Below are 22626 nucleotides of genomic sequence, written 5' to 3' on the forward strand. Positions count from 1 at the left end.
GAGCATTTGCTCTAAGTAGGCACTTCTGAAACCTCTATCAATGTAGGGCACCAAGAGTGGTAAGTCTAGTTGGATCTAAGAAAGGGTGATGTTGATGCAGATGGATAGGACAAATATAATGTTTCATAAATGTTGAGGACAGAGAGATGGAACAGAATGGGGAATGAATGGGGGAAACACATTCCAAGACCCCTAAATTGATTTTTTTTTTTTTTTTTTTTTTTTGGTCAGTCATTGCTATATATACACTCAAAGAAAACTATTTTTCTCTGCTTGGACAGCAGTTATGATCTGGGAAAGGTGGATGATGTATGTGAGGTAGTGGGGTATGTGGTTAGATATCCAATTTTGGAAGTCAGACGTTGATTCCATGATACAAATTAAATATGTTTCTGGGATGCAAATTCAGACCACAGTCAGTTTTCCTTGAGACAGCCTCTATGCCGAATTAGAAAAATGAAGACCCAACACATTAGTACCAAATTTCATGCCTCCCCCAAATGCAGTACAATGTTTAGGACTGAGGATCCTTTATTTCATAGACATGCTTTCCTGGAGTACTTGGGAAGAATGAGCCAATACTATTATATATTCTGACCTTTTTAATTTAAAAAAAGAAAAAGTTCCCAGGATAAATAACTGAAGTTAGCTTGCATTGCTCATTGCTTTATGTCTATACTGAATGCTAATTTGAATTACCATTCTCACATAATAAACATATTCTTATGGCATTACAACCAGATTGTGGATGTAGATCATCTTAGAACTACTTTGCAAGCCAAATTTCCATTGCCTTCCATTTTATCTGCACACAAAAACTAATTAAAGTGAGTAAAAATAAGTTGAATTCCATAAAAGAGAATCATGCTAACCTACATGATGCCAATTTGTCTCAAAAAATGTATAGAAGTTTGACATATTCTTGACTATTTTCTTGGCTAATTAACATTTTTAATATTACTTTTTGTTATTGTATTTTTGATAACTCATATTGTTGTTATTTATTTATATAAACTGCATTCTTCATTTTTAGGAAGAATTTATAAATATCTAATTTGCCAATCAATTAATTGGTTTTTACAAATGCACAACTTCAGAACAGTACTTAATAATAGAAATTAATCACAAAAGTGGAATGATGTGTATGGATGTCATATGAAGAACAAAGAAACAGCCTTAAAGAGTATTTCTTAGGGGCGCCTGGCTGGCTTAGTTAATGGAGCTTGCATATCTTGATCTTGGCATCATGAGTTCAAGCCCAATGTTGGGTGTAGAGCTTACCCCTGCCTCGAAAAAAAGGAAAAGAGTACTACTTTGAAAAATGATGTGGGTTAAAAAATATAAAGTTTAAATTAGCAAACATTCCCTAACATTTTTAAGACTAGGGAATTTAAGAAGTATAATTAATATTATAATTCCCCTCTTATTTTTGATCATTTTAAGGGAAAAAATCAATTTTTTTGTTTTTGTTTTCATAGAGCGAGTGGGGAGGAAGCTACAAAAATTGTCACTGTAAACCAAACAAAACTGTTTTCAAATCTCAGATAAGAACTGAGAACCAAACGAAGTAACTGAAAACTCAGGGAATAATATAGGAATCAATGAAAATTTGAGGTTTCAGTTCATCTTGTTTTAGCTAGTGTCTCAATAATCCTAAAGTAATGGTGGAGTGCTGAAGAAATTTAAAATATAATTAGTTTTGTCCCATCAGTTTAAAGTTAACAAAGTCTTATTAGAATACTATCAATATCTTGTTAATTATGTTTCTATTTTAGTAATTAATATAAATTATATATAAATTTAGGCATTCGTTGTTTTATCTTTTTATTATTGGAAAATAGAAGAACTACCATTGTCACATGATGTGATTTTAAGGCCCATATACTAGTCAAGGGAGTTTAGGTCCTAGGTTAAACTTTATCACTTTCTGGCCATATGACCTGGGCAAGTCACTCCACTAGCCCTCATGGATACTATAAGTTTCCTAGAAATGTTTGTTGAATAGGTTGAGAGATCTTTACTAGTGTGTACCCCAGGTGCCTGATCAATAGAACGAGGGCAGTGGGCTATAAACAGGCAGCACATTCAGACCTTAGCTCAGAAAGAACAAATGATTCACGTGATTTCTATGCACTAGAGGTACCTGTGAACTAAATCATCTTTAAGATACTTTTTTCCCATCTACATTCAGACTCCTTTCAGGAATTGTCTATCACTTGGTAAACTAAACTTGAAACTCATGTAACTCTTTCTCCTAAAGTTAGAGCCCTAAGCCAAGGTAAGAATTCGTACTCTTCTGTCTTTTAGAGAATGCAGTTCTGACAAGGATTTTGGTGGTCTTTTTCATACATTAAAATGTCCTGTAAGATCATCCTTTCCTGGTGGAAATGGTTTCTGAGCTCCAGGATGTAACAAATATATTTTGAGTTCAGACCATCCTTTCTTGCATAAATCAGAGGGGAGGCAGGATGATGTCTCCCCATCTTTGACTCCTTACGTAACTTTGGCAGCTCTGCAAACACCATTGAATCATGCTAAGACTTACTAGTATGCCTCCAGTTCCTCATTTAAAGCTACATCTTTCTCAGAGTTGCTTTTCAGGAGGATGATGGATGCATTTTATCAGAAAGATGCTCATGTACAAGTATAACTCTCTTGCCTGGACTACCTCCCAGCTTATTTCTAGAGCTGGTGTTCTGAATTCTGAGTTGGTGCAAAGACCCCAAGGACCCAGACACCAAGTTCTGCATCCTCCCAAATGAAATGTGACTTCCAGAGAAATCCCAAGTTTGGAGTGGAGCCTTGGGAAGAAGAACAGTGAATTGCACAAGGAAAGCCAATAAACATTTTAGTTGCTAACATGGGCTGTAAAGCCCTATAATTACATTCAGGATTGGGCTTGTCCATCCTTCTCTTCTCCATATCTGTAAACAATGTGTTAGCTTTGGAGGTTTGTCATCCACTGTGTTTTTGGAAAGGGTGTGCCTCATCTCAGCATCTGCCATGCTACAGCCACTAACAGTTCGAAAAGGCAAATTTATGAAATGGCTTCAAAACACACTAAGTCCTAATCTAAACAATTTATAACGTTTCTTACTCAGTAACTCAATAACTCTCAGAATCCGCTAACTTGAACTGCCCTGAACAAGTTGAGGAATTAGACATCATCTGTTAAAGTAAGTGGAAGGAAAAACAGGCAGGTGAAGAGTTCCAGATACTCATCTTGCTCTTCGGTGGTGATATACTTATTTCTGGAAATTCTCTTTCTTGCTAGTGTTTCAAACACGACATAAATTATAATAAACAGCTAAGGGGTTTACAGATTAGTTTACTGAATAAAAGAAAGGGCTTTGGGATGAGACTGACCTGAGTTTGAGTCAAGCTTTATCACTTATTGGCTCTGCTAATTTAGGACAGTTAATTAATTAACTGATGCCTCAGTTTTCTTATCTTTAAAATGGGAATAATAATAATCTCTGCCTAGAAAGATTGTTGTTGATTCAATTAACTGGAAGTATAGAATGCTCACCACAGTGAACTCAGTAACATTTGATTTTATTATTAATTTATTTGATCCCCACAAAACTCCAAGTATTATCAGTGTCTCCTTTTGGTGATTGTGAAAATGGGGCTCCAGAAAAGATAGATGACAATGAGTGGTTTGAATGTCTTTCATTAGTTAGCAGAGATTCATTATAATTCTGGACTAGCACTTGTGGCTACCAATTTTGAGATTCCCAGCCATCTCAAAGGGCAGGTTAAAGATCTCTTAACAAAATATATGTGCAAACCTGAAAATGGGAGATGCAAATCCAATCTGGGTGGTAGCTACTACATACAGAGTCATGATTTTATAATGGGCTTTAGAACCAGAGAACTTTAGGTTTGAATTTTAGCTTTTCCACTTACAATTTGCTGTGTAATTTTGGGTACATCACTTAAACTCTCTGAGCACCACTCTCCTTATTGGTACCATTAGAATATAATCTATCTCAGGTCACAGGGAGCTGCTTTGAGGGTTAAACAGTATATTCAAATGCAAAGCAAAGAATTTAGCACGAGTAGTACAAAATAAATGTCATCCCATCCCATGAAATTTGCATATAGTTTCCATGAAATTTTGCATATAGTGATACTATGTATCACTACGAAGTCTCTGTAGTTTGTTGAGGTTGGTGAAGTCACACATGGTGTCCCAGGCAATGCTGAATCTGAACTCTCTCTCTCTCTCTCTCTTTTTTAAAGATTTTATTTATTTATTTGACACAGAGAGAGAGAAATCATAAGTAGGCAGAGAGGCAGGCTGAGAAAAGGGGAAGCAGGATGATGAAGGACATGATCCCAGGACCCTGAGATCATGACCTGAGCCAAAGGCAGAAGCTTAACCCACTGAGCCACCAAGTGGCCCAACTTTTTCCGTTTTTCAATACAGTAGTGGATTTCTAGGGCAGTGGGTTAGTGTGGGTGGTACTAAGGATAAACTTCAGAGTTACAGCAATGTCAGCCAGTAGAAACATGTCACTCACTATACCCTAACCACATTATCAGTTGGTTCTTTCTCCCCTTAGCAACTTGTCTAATGGTGAAAGTATATTTTAAAAGTTTTCCCGAAATGCCAGTTTCCTTCTGCCAGAGAGGAAAACTCAATGGCTAATTCTGGAAGACATCAAGAGATAAGAATTTCTGAATCTATACCATGTTCATAAGTACCCCCCAACAGGTGTGCTGTTAAATGCTTGTGAAATGCTGCATCGTAGTATTTGTAGACTTTGTCACCAGTAGTAATCACAGACACCTTCATATTACTTGTTCGTTGTTACAGACATCTCAAAATATGTTGATGCTTATCACTAGTTCAAAATTTTAGTATTTACATAGTGTTAGACCTTATTTCGTGCATTAAAAAAGCATATTCCTGCATCACATAATATACTATTTTAAAATATTTTTATGACTGTATTAAATATAACTGGCTTCCTTTGTAGCCTTACAATTTTTTATTTTACTTATTTAGAAACATTATTTTGAGAAGGGTTTACATAGGCTTGACCAGACTGCCAAGAGTGGAGTCCATGGCACAGAGTGGTTACAAAGCTCATGCTAATCTAACAGATTTCAAGGAGAAACATTAACAAGCTCATTTTAAAATATTCATTATGGAAGTTGTTAGAGGAGAAAGTAGCCCTTAGTGGAGGAGGATGGTAAAAGCAGAACAGTTTCCTGCCAAAGTAACCAGAATAAGGAGCACGGATTGTGCAGATCTGTCTCAATGGACGAATGGCCTTAAGGAAAACTCAGAGGGGATACTTCCAGAATCCCTGTTTAATACTGATCCCATTTTGGCTTTTTATTTTCTCCGCTTAATTTTCTTCACTGTCATGTTTCTCTTTTCTATTCACTCACCCTATAAAGTCCTATCTCAAAGGCTTTAATCACCCAGGTTGGGTATTTCCTCCTACAGTCTTCTGGGGGTAGGGTAGTAGGTAGTTGGTATTTTCCTTGAAGCTGGAGATAAGTCAATTCCAGTTCCTTGAAGCTGGGGATAAGTCAATTCCAATTCCTTCTAGTCCTGATAAGTATGGGACCTAGCATATTCTGAAGGAATTTCTAGAATTCCATACATTATAACATGCACTCTGAGCACAAAGGTCTGAGTATTTTTGTTTGCTTTTTGGGGCCATTGATTGGGTTTCTCTTTCCCAGTGTCAGTTTTTTTCAGTGCATTTAATGTTTACTCAGGGGTTAAAAGCATCAGCAGAGTACTTTCAAACTCCTGTGGTGGTCCAGAAAATGCTTGCAATGTGACAAAATGTCTCATGTAGACCATGTTTCTCCCAGTTTCAGACTGAACTCTTAAAGTCAGGTGACATGTTGCTCAACTTCTGGTTTTTAGAAAATAGATTTAAAATTTTTTTTTTAAATTTTTAAAATTAATACTTTGGAATATATTTTGCCATTTGTCTAAAATAGAATTCAAGAATGATATCTGTCATCCCTAGTGCATCAGAAGTTATTTTAAATATGGCATCTTTATAAAAGTCAATAGCTGCCTCATCAAAGGGCAATCATGTCCAGTGTGGGTGGCTGTGCCAATTGTTTTTGAACTACTGCAGCAAGCTAGCCAATCCCAGGGAATGGCTTGCAGCCTTCCTACACCCACATTTTTTCTTAATTATCTCTACCAGGCTGAGTTAGCTAAGGACAGATCTATAGCATTTCCTGGATGTCAAAATGCCCACACACCTTCTGCAATCCTTGGGCTACCAGATCCCTTTCATGTTTTTTCCTGGTTGGTCCATCTAATTATCTATTATCATGTGTATAATATGATGCATTATTCATGAGGCCCAGACAATTTCAAGATATAATATCTCTGATTTTAATAAGAAATGACCTGAAAAATTAAAATTTACGCTTGCCCAAAGAAAATAAGCAATTAATTTGATAGTGAGTCAATCTCACCATCCCATACCTTTAAAAAATAATCTGTAGGAGTTCAGGATCATTGTTCAAATTAAAACTCTCTAAGTCATCATTTCTCAGAAAACGATAGACTCAATATCTAGATTTCTTTTATGCTGGGTTTAAATAAGTTGCCTTCACTTCTCATAATGTGCTTCTTAACAAGTTAAAGACCGAGCAGCACCCCAAATTATAAATCATCAAATGTTAGGGTGACTTAGTACTTACCTTCTACCAAGAAAGAGTTATCCATTCTATCACTCAAACCTGGAGCTAAAGTGGAATTGAGAGTTTATCCTGAGAACATCTTCTTGTCATATGTGTGAAGAAATAGAGATGGAGGGAGACAACTGATTTTTTCTCAGCTACTGACTAGTTGGGAGTGAAGCTTTAACTCGGGCTGTTCACTGTGTTCTCTTGAAAAAGGTAAGATTCTAGCAGTTTGTCCCCTTCTAGGGATTAGAGCAAATTAAGGAACTAGTCAAGTCTCTAAACTATAAGCTCCACCAAGATAAGAACCATTTAGTCTTCCTTATTGCTGAATCTCCAGGTTGTCAGTTAATGCTTACTGTATAAAATTATGAATTTTAGTGGGTCCATAGAAAATATACCTTTTGGGCCTGAAGTAGGAAATGGCCAGTCAAGCTCACAATCCCCATAAGTATCAGAATATCTACAAGGCAAGCAAGATTCCAGGAATCTAAAACTGGGGTGAAATTCCAGAGGCTTAGAAGGAAACAAGCCAGCCTGAATTCATGCATCAGATATGGGCTGGGCTAAGTGACCTCTGAGGACCTTCCCAGCCGTCAGATTCTATGACTCACAAGTAAAAGCAAAATGATTCTTGGCTTTGGCTCTTCCTATTTTCTGTGTTGGTTTTGGGGGACTTAGTGATCGTGCCTTAGATGGTATGTCAGCTACAGGAAGACTCTTGCCTTCTTTGAGCCTCCAATTGTCGGAGATTGAAATGGTTTTGGAAGGGAAGGTCATAGCAGAATTCTGGGAACTATTTGTAGGTAAATTTTTTTTTTAATCAAAGAAATCAAAATAGGAGAAATAACATATAAAGTCCCGTCAGATGCCTAAGTGGCATTTGAGGCAACATAGTCTGGAGAGGAACAAGCACAATCCTTGAAATTTGAAGAAACAAGACTCTGTCAGTCTTCACTGCTTACCAGCAACATGGTCTTGGACAACTCTGAATTTGAATTGCCTCATCTGTAAAAAGGTGACTGCTAATTCCTACCTCACACAATTGCTGAAGAGAACAAACAAGGAAACTTATTAAAAGCTATCACAGCACTACATGCCTACAAAACACAATTATCAGGAAATACAAATAAAGTCTGCATAATCGCAGAATTATTTGTAGGACTCCTTTAGAATGTTAAGAAAAAAGAAAAAGCATTTAAAAGTCTGCCTAAATTAAAAAAAAAAACAAAAACAGAATGAATGCTCTCAAAAATCGCCAAATGAAAATGGAGGCAGGGATAAAGAATTTAACATTCTGATCTTTTCAGCATGCTATTTTGGGGTATTAGTTTTTATGCAACATGTATATCTTCCTCAAGACACACTTACTAAAGCAGTAGCTTTAATTTCCTAAGTAAAAAAAGAAAGAGTTCCTATTTTTGAAAGTATGATCACTCTTCAGTCAAAGAGGGGGAGGAAATTTTCTTTTTATTGGTTAAGAATTTAATCTTTCTCCCCTTAAAGGCATTCCCCCTATTTCCATTGGGTTTAATAATGGTAAGCTCTCACTAAGTGTTAATATTTATTTTCATTAAGTACCACACTCTGTTCTTTACATGGATTATGGCATGTAAACTTAAGAGATCTCTGCTTGTGAAATTCACCAGAAAACATACAGAGACAAACATGCCCATACACACACATACACACACACAGCAGTAGTAGATCAGCAGAGAAAGACACGAGCCAAAGAAAGATAATTTGAGTTACTTCTGAGGTAGCAGTTGTAAAATTAAAATAGGCAACTCATTAAATTATCCATAGAGTGAAAAGAAAGCTACAAAAATAGATATTTTCCTGGCAAGTCAGTGCTTTTCAGAAAAAAAAAATTAGTTTTAAGCAGAATTTTAAAACCAGGTATCAGTTCATATTCATTAGAGTCATTTAAATGGTTAGCTTGTCCTAATTAAAAGCAAAGAATAACTTTACTGGCCCTTGGTAGAAGAATATTTATTAAAAAATATGTTCAGTTAGACATCATTTTAACTGACAGATTGTAAGCAATTTGATCCTGTGAATGTTATTTGAGCAAGTTGGAGCCTGGTCCCCAAATCATAGAATTAAAAACAAAAATCCCTTTTCAGTCATCCCTCAGTGCTGATTTTTCTTTATTTCTCTTTGTTGGTTTTTGTGGCTGATTATCTGTTTTGTGGTCATCTAGGCCTTGCCTCTCACATTGCCTGATTTAGGGATGTTGTTTCTTACTAATGTTTCCCCTAGAGGACAGGCCAGGAAAAGAAAAGAAAAACTAAATTCACTAGCTTCTCCTCTTATTAAGAATTTAGATGAAAGACTTGTTAGAAAAAGAGTCTGGCAAATAAATGAAGTTTATGTAGGTTGATTTTAGATCTTTCAAAGGCCTTCTTTCCAATTTACACTGATAGGCAATAAACAAATAATATTTTGTAAGCCAGGAAAAAACTTGCTTATAAAATCCCCACTTTTTTACCTTAACCATACAAATCAAATGGTTATCTAAAAATAATTAGTACCCTGGTTCCATTAAATGAAAATGTTTCATGTAAAAAGAATGTCATAGTGATACCTCCCATTTATAGAGTGTCCGCATCCCAGTTTGCAAAACCCTTTCAGACATTTTTTTTTTTCAATCCTCAAAAATTGCTGTGTTGTAGGTCTTACTATCAATGACACTGAAAAAGCTACAGGCAGGATGAATATATTTTCATCTGAATCAATACTGATATATTCCATTGGGGGAGCTAGACCAAGCTAAAATCTCACACACGGAAATATTAATATGCAAGACCAGGGGTATAGAAGTAGGCTAGAATACGGTTAATTTTTAGGGTTAAAAACACCCCCCTCCCTTTCTTCCCCTATCACCTTCTAATCTTCCGTCTGATTTCAAACAGGAGAATTGAAATTTCTTGCCTCCGTGCTGAGCAGTTCTATGTAAATACACATAAACAGTGAATATCAGGCGCACATTCTTAAAGTGACATTCATTTCCACGGCACTTTAGGCGAAACCATTTTATCTCATAAGTCGAGGATGTGTGTGTGTGTGTGTGTATGTAAGAGAAGATGACGCGATACTTTGCAGGTTTAAGTGGTTAATGATGTCGAGGTTACAAGAATTAGACTGTTAAGCATTTTCCCTCCTTGCCTCCCAGAGCCGCGAAATCTACAATTTTCTCGGTTCGACTGTCAGATAAATTGGCAAGTCGACTAAAAGGATAATATTCCCTTAACGATGCATTCATCTGAAGCCCTAGCAACTGTATTAGGCAGCAGTGAGTATTCGCTAGAGAGACATCTCGAGGAGAGGGAACTCTGCAATTTAGAGTGACAGATGATTTTTTTCTCATCCATCAAGCCGCCTCGAAATGTCACAATATTTACACCTCTTCCTTGGTGAATTAGAATCCAGACAGGCAGACAAGGAAGAAAAAAAAAAAAATCCGACCCGTTGCCGCTTGACTGGGGAAAAGCAAGCGTTGCACCTTTAAATTCTGCCCTACCATTCCCTGTGCCCCCCTCCCTTCTCGGGATTTTGCAATAAATCTCCCAGTTCTGCGTTCAGCCCTGCAGATCCGTATTTAAAACAGCACCATCTGGGAAGGGTGGGTGGCGATGGTGATGCGGACTCCTTGGAGTTCCTTTGCAGCACGCTTGGAATTGCATCAGACTGATCAGAAATCCCCCCGCCCCCAAGACCAGCCCCTCCCGCCTAGTTCCCCTCCCTGCTCCTCCCCTCTCCTCCTTTCGCGTAGATCTAACTGAGAAAACGACTGGATCTCGGAACAATCTGTGCCCCATTCGCTGCTGCAGACTTGCTCCGTAAACCCTGCCCTACGCTCCCTTTGTGTGCCGAGCAGCCTATCACCGTCATCTGATCCTAGTGCCTGTTTTTTTTTTTTTTTTTCCCTTCTAAATCTCCACAATATCCTCGCGTTGCCTATGAATCCGTCCCTTCCACCTGAGCAGAGTTGGGATTCTTTCGTTCGCGAGAATAGTCGAGTCTATAGAGTTTCGGAAATAGGTTTTCCCCTACGCTACCGCCCGCCCCCACCCCAAGCCCTAGACTCTTAATTAAGAAGGGCTGATCCGGGAAGGAGGAGTCCAGAACGCTCAAGCCCTGGGGCGAAAACTGCCAGTGGGTTTGGCTTGGCGGCCGGAACAAAGGGTCCGGGAAGGGGGTGGGTTGAGGTTTGTAAGAGTGTGGAAAGGGTGGTGGCCCACGCGCTGGGGCGCGCAATTCCCTGGGGTGCCAGAGGAGAGGCCAAAGGACAGTGCTGCCGCTGGCTCTGGCCGCTCCGGGTCCCCCCGGGGGCGGAGGCGGGGGAGGTGGAACGGAAGGTAGGGAGGCTCTGAGCAGTGTCGATCCTCCCAGTCTCCCGGCCCATCGCGCCGGCGGCCCCGGCCCGGCGTGGAGCCGGCCGCCCTCCACCCGCGCCTCCGGGTGCATCCTCGCGCTGGCTAGGCAGTCTGAGCCCCAGCTGATTGGTGGCTCTGTCCAGCCGCCGAGCGGATCTGCGAGTGTTCTTCTCCATCGCCTCCAGCCACCCAGGCCCCCTCCTTCGGCCCGCTCCCTGGCTTTTCAGCCCGGAAAGGACCTTCTCCTCCCAAGCAGAGGCCCCCCCTCTCCTTAGTTACCCCGACTGACTCGGACCTGGGCTCAGTGAGGCATCCGGCCCGGCGGGGGAGCGGAGCGCGGTGTCGGCGGCTCCCCTTCCCTTGAGAAAGCGGGAGCCCTCTAAGCCAGCGCCCGAAACTCGTGGGGAGGGAGGGGAAAACACACACACACACACACACACACACACACGGAAAGAAACATCCAGCTAGGCGCGAGGGCGACAGAGGGGAAGAGATAGAATGAGGGAGGGATGGAGGCAGGAGGAGGGGGCGGGGTAGAAGAAGGGGGGGCGGGAAGGAGGGAGGGGGGAAGAGAGGGAGGGGGGAGAGATACATAGAGAATGAATTCTTCTCACTAGAAGAGCTGAAATTACCTTGATTCATTTTGTGTTGGAGATTTAGCGTTACCTCCTACCCTCTTCCCAACCTCCTCCTCCCCACCGTACACCACCACCACAGCCTAATTCTAAATGGTACAAAGTCAAAATTTAGGAAACTGAATGTTGTGTAAAAGCCTCATAATTAGTAATGAATCTACTGTACACACACACACACACACACACACCGGCAAAGAGAACGGAAAAGGAGGTAAGGGGAGAAAAAGAGAAATCTTACATTTGAATCAGACATATGCAGGTCCAAGTTAACTAAACTCATTATATCCGCAGGAAGACTGAGCATTTTTTTTTTCTTTATCCCCCCACCCCCTTCTCGCTTTACCCCAAGGCTCTAACCTAGGGCAATCCAAACTGGGCAAATACCAGGAAACAACCCCCCTCTCATGCTCTCCTTCTACCTCCTCCCCTTCACCACAAGTCCTCTCGGGAAGACCGAGTATCAAAATAGCTCAAGAATTGGGGTTGCAGGGGGTCCCCGCCCCGATGCTTACCTTCTTTGCGGCTTACACCACCCCGGTGGCTAGATCCTGGAGATAAACACTTGCATTTCCCAAAGTTAACCCAGTATACCAACCCGGAGCTTGCCAAGAGTCTATTCCAGCCTACACCGCTAGGAAGCCAACTTCAGCGAGCTCAATGAGGGGACCAAACTGGGGCTCGCTTTCCAAACGCTCCGCTCCAAAATCTGACTCTCTCCAGCCCGATCTCGGTGTGAGCCGAACCTCAGAAAAGACGCTTCTTAAGGGCGACACGAAGCTGGCTTTACTGCGGGGCTAAGACGGCTACTTAGGGTACCACCACCTCGGACAAATCCGTTGGCTCTGTCCAAGGTGCTGAATGGACTCCGATCGCCCAATTACACACCCGGCGCAGCAGGAGGAAAAGGCTAAAAAAATCTCTAATTCAGTGATACTTGATATTGCTCTAGACGGTTTCTTCCACTTCCTTACGTTTTGTCACGTGTGGATGGCTTTGCCAAAGCCATCCTGTTAATAGTTGATCACATGTTGATGAGACCCTTTTCTTCTATGAGAAGATTACCCATTTCATTACCGGTGATATGCACTTCTGACTTATTTCTCCCCCACCAACCCCACCCCCCATCCGCACCCAAACTCCCAGTCTCTACCCCATCCTTACCCCTCCACCCCCTAACCCCAACCTCTAGTAGCATTATTGTTTTTAGATGGAAATTAACCCCCCTGTGAATGCCAATTACATGCCCACAAATAAATCATAGAATATGCTCATACACCACACACATAGAGGAAAAGAATGGAATGCAAGAAGGCTGGGAGAGAAGCATCAGCCTTGAACAGCCAATATAACACCCCCCCCAGCTCCAAGTTTGTTCCACGCAGTTCCACATTGCTGTGTTAAATCTCAAATGATTCCAATTAAAGTTGCACTATGTAAAAACCCGATTCTCCTGGCCTGAGTAGCTGCTGTTCTTTGGCGTGTTAAGTGCCAGGAAGAGCTGTGATATGCCGGTTGTTAAGCAACATGTCAAGATTTTTCAATTATAATGCGGGGTTTATTGCTACTCACCATTGTGCCTTTGCTGTCCTGGAGACTCAAGTGTCTTAAAATCCCGTCTCCCCAACAGATGCTGGAAGGTAATGTGTCTTGTTTGAAGTCATCATGTGAGAAGTTCGGCTTTGCTCAGTGGATCGCCCACCACTTGGTGTGACTTATGAATCTAATAACCCTTTGCAATATCCGCAAGCTTAAACTCTCAACCACCTTGGCGACTACAGAAGACAAAGCAACTGGCATCGAGGTTGAAAAACCTATAGATTTACGCAAACGCCCTCACTCCGAGAGACACGTTTTCTCTTGAGTTCTAACGTAATTCTAATGAATGAGCGAGGTTACCAATGACTGCCCAACTGCCCTGCTAAATAGCGGGTGGTTCCTGGGGCTTCCTCCCAACCGCCCGTCACTGGGTCCTGGCACAGAAAGTTCCCAGGGAAAGTGAGGAGTTTCAGGGTACCCTCATAAAAATAATCCAGCCTACACACCGCTTCCTTGCCCACTGCTCAGGTCACACCTGGGGCTCTGGCAAAGCTGAGCTCTGCTCGGGAGATTTCCCTGTCGCCAGGTAAGAAAATCTTCGCCTTGTCAGGCTAGGGCGGGAAGACCGCTGGGGAACTTGTTGCTTATCAGCGCCAGGAGGCTACCGCTTTAATAATAATACAAGAAGAACGCAGGGGGAGGGGGTGGGGGGGCGGCAACGACGACTCTTCGTGCTGTTTACGTGACCAACTCACTGTGACGCCCTTGATAGAAAGGAAACTTCTTAGAAAAGTTCGTGCCCCTCCCCCTTCCCGATCATGACTAAGGGTCTCCCGCTGATGAGGTCGTGAGTGATGATCAAGTGGGGGGTTGGGGGCTAGGCGGCGGGGGCTGTGGGTGAGGTGACTTGTCCTTGGGAACAACTGCATGCGTCGAAGCGCGCATCAGCCCGATAACTTTTCCTTTCCCTCTTAGGGACTGATGACTAGGCGAGAGGCACCGGGGCGAGCCACTAGTTGCCCACAGGAACCTGTGTAAACCGAGCTCTCGAGCGGCTGAGTTGAATGAAGTTATAACTGCGTTTGCTCTAATAGGTTATGGCTTCTCAAATGAGAGTTAACAGCCCCGGCGCGCAGCTAGGTCGGCCTGGCGCGCCGCGGACTGTAGAGCCGCCGGCAAAGGCAGAGAGGGGTGCCACCGCGGCGGCTCGGCGCTCCGCGTCCGCTTGGTGCTTCTTCCCCGGAGTCGCTTCCGCATGGTCCGGGGGGCCCTCGGCCGGCCGGGGTGCTGGGTGAGCGCAGCGGGGAAGGGGAGCCACGCGCCAGTTGAACCTGGGCTGGGATTGCGAGCGGTGGGAGGGGTCTCTCCCAGGAAGCCCCGCGGTTTAGACCCGCGCTTCCTCACCAGTGGCTGCGCAGGCTGGGAAGTGGAGAGGTCACGTGTCGGCGGAAAGTAACTTAGAAAGGAAAGGATGAACTTCAAGGAGAAGAAAGAAAAAAAAAGCACAATAGAACAGACCACCTTCTCACTCCCTCACCGCCCCCCCCCAACCCGGTGTAAAATAAAGGCCGGAGAGGTAGGAGAGGGGCCCCGCTCTCTGAAGACTGGGGAAGAACTCGGGAAATCTCAGGCAACAAGCTATAACTCGATCTTTGGCGACGTTCCCCCAGCCTAAGGAGGCGCTAACTCAAGGTATCTTTCCATTGAAGCTGCCCTTTGCCTTCCCTCAGCCGGTGCCTGCGAGCCGAGCAGAAGAAACGAAGAGGATTGTAAACCAGTTGTTATGGAGATGCCGGTCGCTCTGAGGAGCGCAAGTACCCCGGGAAGTCCCCAGAAGGATTTCAGGTTTCGTTGTTTTGGCACCAACACCATGATTTTGCTTTCCACCCAGAGTTCCCACAAAGGAGAGCCCATCAACGTCGTCACAGGCCCTGGCCGCGGCGCTATTGACTGCAGGGATGAGGCAGAGAGATGCTGCATAAGATGGTGGATAGGTCTTAAGTTTCAGACCACCGAGCCCTTTCCAAGCTGCACTTTCTTTACGCCAGTCAAAAGTACTGTATTTGAATGTCATTCGTGCTTCCTTATGTGTAAAAACCTAAGTTACACGATAGAATTAGAGGCAACAGAACATTAGCTTTCTGTGGCTCTTCAAGGTTCTACTACCCTCCCCCTCCCATACCAGAAATGCCTTCCTCCTGGAAAACAAGCTTTACTTCCTTATTCTGTTTATGGACTTCTGTTCATTGGAACTCCCATTGGCACCAGGCTGTTATTACTATATGTAAGTCTAGTGTTGAGTTGACCTCTCTAGAGATGCTTCCAGAGCCAATGCAGTTTATCCTAGGCTCCAGCCAAGGTACAAATATACAGACGCTTCCTAGACCTCATTAGGGACAGTTGTAGATTTGCCAGGCTCCTGGACACCTGAGGTAGGTTATGATAAAAGGGTGACAGACACCCTCACAATCATCAAGGCAATAGTTCCCTCCAACTGAAAGGACTGCTCAGATTGTCTACAAACTGCCACTTTTTGTCGATCCATGAATTAGCCAGCAGATGCTGCCCTAAGACTGGGACAGCTGGAACATACCATTCTCAGAGGTCTTGGGGTACAGGTTTTGTGGACAAAACTGGTTTCCTGAGAATGCAATTCATAATGCTATAATTAAGTTTCCCTGGCTATTCAGTAACTCCATTACAGATCTGAAATCTTGAAATAACACAGGGAAATGATCGCTATATGAGCATAATTATTCCCATTGTGTCCATGTTGCATGTATATTTGACTTTTTTGTCAGCAGTTTGTAGTTTGTATAGAGACTATCAGATATTTCTCTGATGGATCTTTATTCTGAAAACTAATGCCATATTTTACGGTAGGTTACCCTGAATTGTTAGTCTGGGTAACTGGGGATTCAAAACATGAATGATCAATTAGTTTGAAATGATTTAAACAACACATAATTGTACTGAAAATATTTTCCAAGGAATATTTTTGACTATTGCCTTTCTTTCTTGGAGTCATTGCTAAAACCTACAGGTCATAGATCAAGATGAGGGAAAAGGGCTGCTATATAATGTGAGTTATTACAGAGTCTTGGAGAGAGGAATGAAGAGAAGGTGTTTAACACGCAGTATTTTTTTTTTTTTTCCTGGACCTGATTTCATCAGTGATCTGAAGGTGAATTCTCCTGGTGTATGATCAGCTCTCCATCTTTTTTTCTCTTCTTTCCACTCACTTACATATTTTCTTTTTTTTTTTTTTCCATCTGCAGAAATCCAGTGTCTAATATAAGCAACTATTGCAGTCATTTCATTTGTTGAGACATATGCCAAGTACTGTACCTGCCATAGTTTTCATCTCGGGAGCGCTTATTCCTGAGGTCCTCTCATTTTCTCCACACAACTGGAGTCAGCTGTGATATGAGTATCCCACTTCTGTAGGTTCATCTGACCCCATTCATTTTTAGTAATGGTAAGAACATTTCAAACTGTTTTTAAACAAATCTTGTTCCTTAAAGATCCTTTTAAACAAACTGATTTAAACAAATCTTGTTCCTTAAAGATCACTACTTAACAATGTACCCAGATTTTAAAGCAAGATGTATTAACATAACCTAGAAGAAAGGATTTTTGCTTGGAAACCATGAATATTGTGTTCTTGGTAGGTGAATTCTCTAATGTTCACATGCAGCATTCTGCCAAAGCCATACTTGTAAAATTTGTTCTCTGACTGTAACTTTATGAAGATGAGTATAAAAATTAATAAGAAAGGACTTATCTAGACTAGAAGGCACAAGAATATCATTAAGAAGATGTGTAAAGAGTCTTGGGATTAGTAGGAGAGTAGTAACAAAACAGGAGTCTGGGCAGTCAGAAATGGAAGAATATTTCTTTTTCTTAAGGAATTAACAGATGCTTGGAATATCTCTTGAGACAAAGCCTGCTCTCTTATAAAAGGAAATTCAGTATGTCACATTAAAAAGGATGGTTTGGTTATTCCCTCCCCCTATCAAGGCAGAAGTGATGAGACAGTACTTCCATTCTTTCTTTCCAAATCTATTTGATTGTAATTAATTGCCAAGTGTTCCGTCTCACCTTGTGTTTGATGGATTAGTTCCTTTCTTCTCTCTTACTCCTACTTCTTCCCCTTTAGTACTTTTTCTGTGCCTGCCATTTCCTGAGGCTGGTGACCAATATATCAATAATTCCTGTCCTAACAAATCTCAGAGTCAAATAAACCCAAGATCTAATCCACGAAGAGTTGGAAGTTAGGTGAAGATGACACACTGGAAGAGTGTTTGTCTAATCATTGCCCAGATGTCAGCAATCATTGCCGAAGGATCACTTGTTATAACCGATGAAGAAGAGTGTTCAGAGAGAAGCTTCAGATGGTGACATAAGTGCTGTCTTGGAGACTAAAAAAACAAAAAAAGAACACCAAAAAAACCAAACCAAAACACAACAAAAAAACCCCAGCAGAAGAGTTCTGTTTATGATATAAGAAGTGATTCTGACCAGGTAGGAAGAAAGATCGGCTCCCTTAGTCACTTCCTGATTTTTAATGGTTCTCCACAGGCAATAGAAGGAGAGGCAAAGAATCACGATGCACAATTTGGAAAGCTTTCTAAAAACAAGAATAGGCAATGATTGCCAAGAACCTGATGTTGAGCTTAGATTTAAAAAGAACCTAAGGAATCTTCCAGTTACAAACCTAGTTTAGATAGGAAGGAAACAATCAGAGAATCCAAAAGAAGCAAGCAAGAGAAAGCTTTGGAAAAGTTATGATTTAGTTGCAATAATCCTGGTCCATTCCTAAGCCTGACAGGTGAGCATAAGACAAAAGATCTGATCATGATCTAACTCAATTTCAGAAAAACCAGACAACTGCATAATGAGGTTGAATCAAGACCACATGGGATTTTGAAGAACTGAATGACTCTTTCCAAATGGTCTTACAGACAAGAGATGAATAAGAGGAAGTATGGGTGGCAAGTAGGGGGAAGTGACTTTTTCATGTGAAAAGCTGATAGAAGATTAAGACAGGTCAAAAGCATGTCAGGTCAGGACTTGGAAGAAAACATACTTAGCTAAATGTAAGATAATGTTAGAAATCAAGTAAAATGAGGAAGCAAATCCCAAGGAGTCACATAATTATGAAAAGGCAAATGATAACTTGTAAAAGTAATAGAGTCTATATTGTGGTAGAGCCTCACAGGCTCTGTTTGAGATTTAATCTACTTAAAACATCCGGAGGGATAGTTTCACAGGTGCTTACCCATGCATTTTTCTAAATAATTTAATGGGCGCATGAATTTCCTGGGCAGCTTTTTCTTTTTTTCCTTTAAGTAAACTCTAACCCCACGGTGGGGCTTGAACTCACAACTCTGAGATTAAGAGTCACATGTGTTATTAATTGACCTAGCCAGGCACCCTACCTGGGTAGCTTTTTAAAAAAGCAGATTCTGAGTCTAGCATGAGAAGTAAGATTTGGCGTTTTTAACAAATTCCCAATGGGGCTGGACCACACTTTGCACATGCTGCTCCAACCCATGGCATCATTTGGATTACAGTCTTTGTTGAAACCTAGCTAATCACTTTATTAACTGGAGTGAATGCCAAATAATGAAAAATAATTCAAGTAATAGTCCTCTTTTCTTAATCCTAATATTACACCAGCCACAAATTCTAACATGCTCTTAGAAACATTCTAGAAAGTTCCTGAACACAATGAACATCCACCTCTTACTATAAGTAACATTGGCCATAGTTTAAATGTTTGTCTTTTTATATGCTTTGAAATAAAAGGAAAGTGAATTGGCTTGGAATTTTCTGGGCACATTGAAAAACTGAAAAGAAGTCAGGAAAATTATTCTAGTCATGTAAAGAGGATTGGTTAGGTCATATTATAAGTCCTGAGCTCATTCTGGGTTTCTTTCTATAAATAGGATATTTTGGAACTAGAGAAGGCATAGCAGAAGGCAACCAGAATGACAGAGGGATTTGGGGAATTTGCTTCTGCTGAAAGGTTAAAGAAACTAGGTCTGTTTTCTTTTGTAAGGAGAGAAAAGATGGTACCTCACTGAGGTGATATCATTTAAAAGTAGTGGAAGTAATAGGATGCGACAAGAGTGCCTTATGGAAACAAGAGTAGAAAGATTCTGGCACAGAATGAAGGCCAGAAGAATGGCTCTAGCTTTTCTAAAAGGCCCTCGGTGAGCAGTGTTCCTACCGGCAAAATTTCACTAGTCATAAAAGGAGGGATAAACAATGGATTTTTGATCAGAAAATAAGTGAGAAATAGAAAATAAAGAGATGGGGGGGGGTAGGGGGTGAGTGGGGGGAGGAGAACCTTGTCTATTTCTTCATTGAGAGCATTTTAAAATAAGCATTTATTAATCCTGTAGAAGTCCTTATTCATAACACATGGTGAACTTGACCAATTTTCCCAGGCTCAAGGGCTCTGCTTTTGTAACACATCACATTTCCACTTGCTCTTCATCCCCAAAATGGTACCTTTTCCATCAGTTCAGCAAAGAAATGTAAATAAATAATCAGTTACAACATGCAGGACTCTTCCTCTAAATTACTTTTTTCCTTTTCATCAATCCTGGAAAAAGGTCTCTTTTTTTTTTTCTCTTTAGGTCATAGAGAAAGCACTGTCCATGACTTTGCCTATGATCCTAACACCTTCATCAGATCCCTGAGCTCGGAGATGGACGGACTAGCAGGTCAATGTGGTCAACCCCATCATTTTACAGCAGAAAAATATGGAGCTTTTAGAATGGATAATCATGCAGTTTTGCCTGTTTGGTATTAGAAAATATACACTTCCCAGAAACTTTGAAAATTCCCCAATGAACTATGTGGAAAATACCAGTCATACCATAAGTTAACTCAGAATTCTAGTTTTCAGTCAAAATTCCTTTTTAGCTCTGTGTCTTTTCAATTAGACAGCTCTTGGCAGGAATTGTTCTATGTCCACTGCTTTAAGTGGTCTCAGGCTGCTGTGAGTTGTCAATAATTCAGGGAAGCAGGTAAGAGAAGGAGGCATTTCTCTGGAGCTTCTCCTTAGATTTGTATGATGCTCTTATGCATGTTATTATCTCTAACTGCCTCTCCCTCCATCAAGGTAACAAGGGGTTGCTAATCCCTGCTTTCATACTACCCTGCCCTCCTCTGCATTCCCAGTAAGGGTTAGCCTGAGGAACAGAGGAGGAATGAATGTTGCAAGAAGAGAAAGTAGCTTCTGTAAAACTCCTGAAGGGATATTTTAGGTAGTTACTGCTATGTAACAAATCACTCCAAAAACGTAGTAGTTTAACATGAAAATAAACATGTATTACACCAATATTTTCTGTGAGTCAGGAATACTTAGTTGGGAAGTTCTGGCTTGGGGGGCAGGGCAGGGCAGATCTCTTGTGATACTGCAGTCAAGATTTCAGCTAAGGCTGTCATCTTCCAAAGATCTGGTAGAGAAACTATTCACAGACATGGAAAATTGTTGCTGTGTTGGTGGAATTTCTCCCCACGTGGCCTTCTCCACAAGCTGCTTGAGTGTTCTTACAATATGGCAGCTGGTTTCTCCTTGAGCAAGCAATCCAAGCAATAGCCAGGCGGAAGCAATCCTTTTTATAACCTAGCCTCAGGTATCATAGAACTTCACTTCTGCCACATTCGATGTGTTAGAAGTGAGTCACCAAGTCTTATCTATGTGCAGGGAGAAGATTAGACTTCATCTATTAAATGGAGGATCGCTGAAGAAATTTATAACATATTTTAAAACCACCAGAGGTGGGAAAAATGTTAAATTGTATAACTTGGTACCAAAAAGGGGAATGTAGCTGGGGTATAGTGAAAGAGGAAGGGAAGAATGCAAGATGAGATTGGAGAAGTGAGCAGCTAGGTTAGACCATGCAGGGCCTATGGAACATTTTGGATTTTTATCCTCAGGGCTTTGGGGAACCATTAAAATGAAGAAGTTACATGATTAAGTTTATATATTAAAATCTGGATGCCCTGTGAAGACTAGATTAGAAGGGTCTCGGTATAGAGTCTAGGTGAGAGTCTATTACAAATAGAGGTTTACAATTAGAAAAGTGGATAGATATGAGATGTATTTAGAAGGTAAATCAAAGGACTTGGTGATATGTTCATGTGGAATAAGGATTGCAAAGGGTTCTGGCATGAGCAATGGCATGTTTGTAGAAATCGTTTACTGAGTGGAGAACATTGAAAGAAAGGCAGATTTACAGTGTATGGGAGGTCTGGGGAAGATCAAGAATCTAGATCGTTTAATTCTTACAGTTGCACTGGGAGACACGTAAAGTGATAGCTACCACCTATTGGGTACTAACTCTACGCCAGGCACTGTGTTCAGAACATTACCTACATTATTCTGTTAGGAATCCTCTCAATGTTATATAACCAAGTTATGGAGAGGTGCACTAACTTTCCTAAAGTCAAACATCTTGTACGTGATAGGGTAGGGTTTAAAACTCAAGATTTTCAGATTCCAAAGCTCATGCTTTTAAGGCTACGTTTACCCTCTTTGCCTTCTCCCTCCCTTAATATATCTCTGATTGATTTTTTTGCAGTCTAATGTGTGTTAGAGGATTGCAACAAGCCAGTCTCCATTAACTATATTGCCCCTATCCCATCCCCCACACCATGGCTGGTAGATAATTGAAGCTTAATATAATTTTGTTACATGAGTTGGACTTAGACTTTCCCTTTTATCTCTGGGAATATTTGTTTTCTAACCTCATACAGCACAGAAACATAGCTTGGAATGCAAGGTGAGCCTGAAAGAAGAGCACAGAATATCAACTGTCTTGTGTTCCAGGAAGGCTTAAGCCACATCTGGTGTCTCTCCTTCTTTCAGCTCCATCCTAGAAGGTGGCAGATGCATTATAGAAGAAGCCTAGACAGAACATAGGCCAACTCCTTTCTAAGATGCAGGTTATTCTTGAAATCCAAGAGCTACAAATCAAAGATGGGGTATACACTGCAAATTAAGGGGCACTAATGCGATGACTCAGAGTCCCAGAATGGGTCTGAGTTTGCAAATCGCTGAGGAGATGTTCCCAAAGTCTTGACAGATCTATGTTAAGGCAGAAACAAGGACATCATATTCTCTAATATTACTGTGATTCAGAATCTAAATAGTGACCTGAACATCAGAAATGTCAGCCAAGAAATGGGGAAAGAAATGAGCAGATCAGAGATCTAGGTCTGCAGAGAGGCCTATGAACCCAATGACTTGGAATAGAGGCAACTGTGAAAAGCCTGAAATTTCAAGAGAAAAGGAGAAATCTCTGGTCCTCACATTGGGCCTTTCTTGGTTTCTTTGTCTGTTCCTGACTCCTTTAAGACAGCATAGAAGTCTTGGAATCATCTGA

General features: G+C 41.3%; 1 protein-coding gene across 3 annotated transcripts in view; it reads right to left on the reverse strand.

Annotated features, from left to right (window-relative positions):
• Positions 1–13357, reverse strand: part of BDNF (brain derived neurotrophic factor) — a 55734-nt gene extending 42377 nt beyond the window's left edge. For 2 of the 3 annotated variants that reach the window (XM_044258992.1, XM_044258993.1), the window contains exon 1: positions 13256–13357. In XM_044258992.1, the coding sequence (XP_044114927.1) occupies positions 13256–13258 (3 nt within the window). In that variant the 5' untranslated portion in view covers positions 13259–13357. Of the gene's footprint in view, positions 1–12198; positions 12279–13255 lie in introns of those variants that run through there. The other variant, XM_044258994.1, reaches the window with a different exon arrangement.
• Between the last annotated feature and the right edge of the window lie 9269 nt (positions 13358–22626).

The sequence above is a fragment of the Neovison vison genome, chromosome 7 (assembly GCF_020171115.1).
Source record: "Neovison vison isolate M4711 chromosome 7, ASM_NN_V1, whole genome shotgun sequence".
In the NCBI taxonomy this organism is placed as follows: Eukaryota; Metazoa; Chordata; class Mammalia; order Carnivora; family Mustelidae; genus Neogale; species Neogale vison.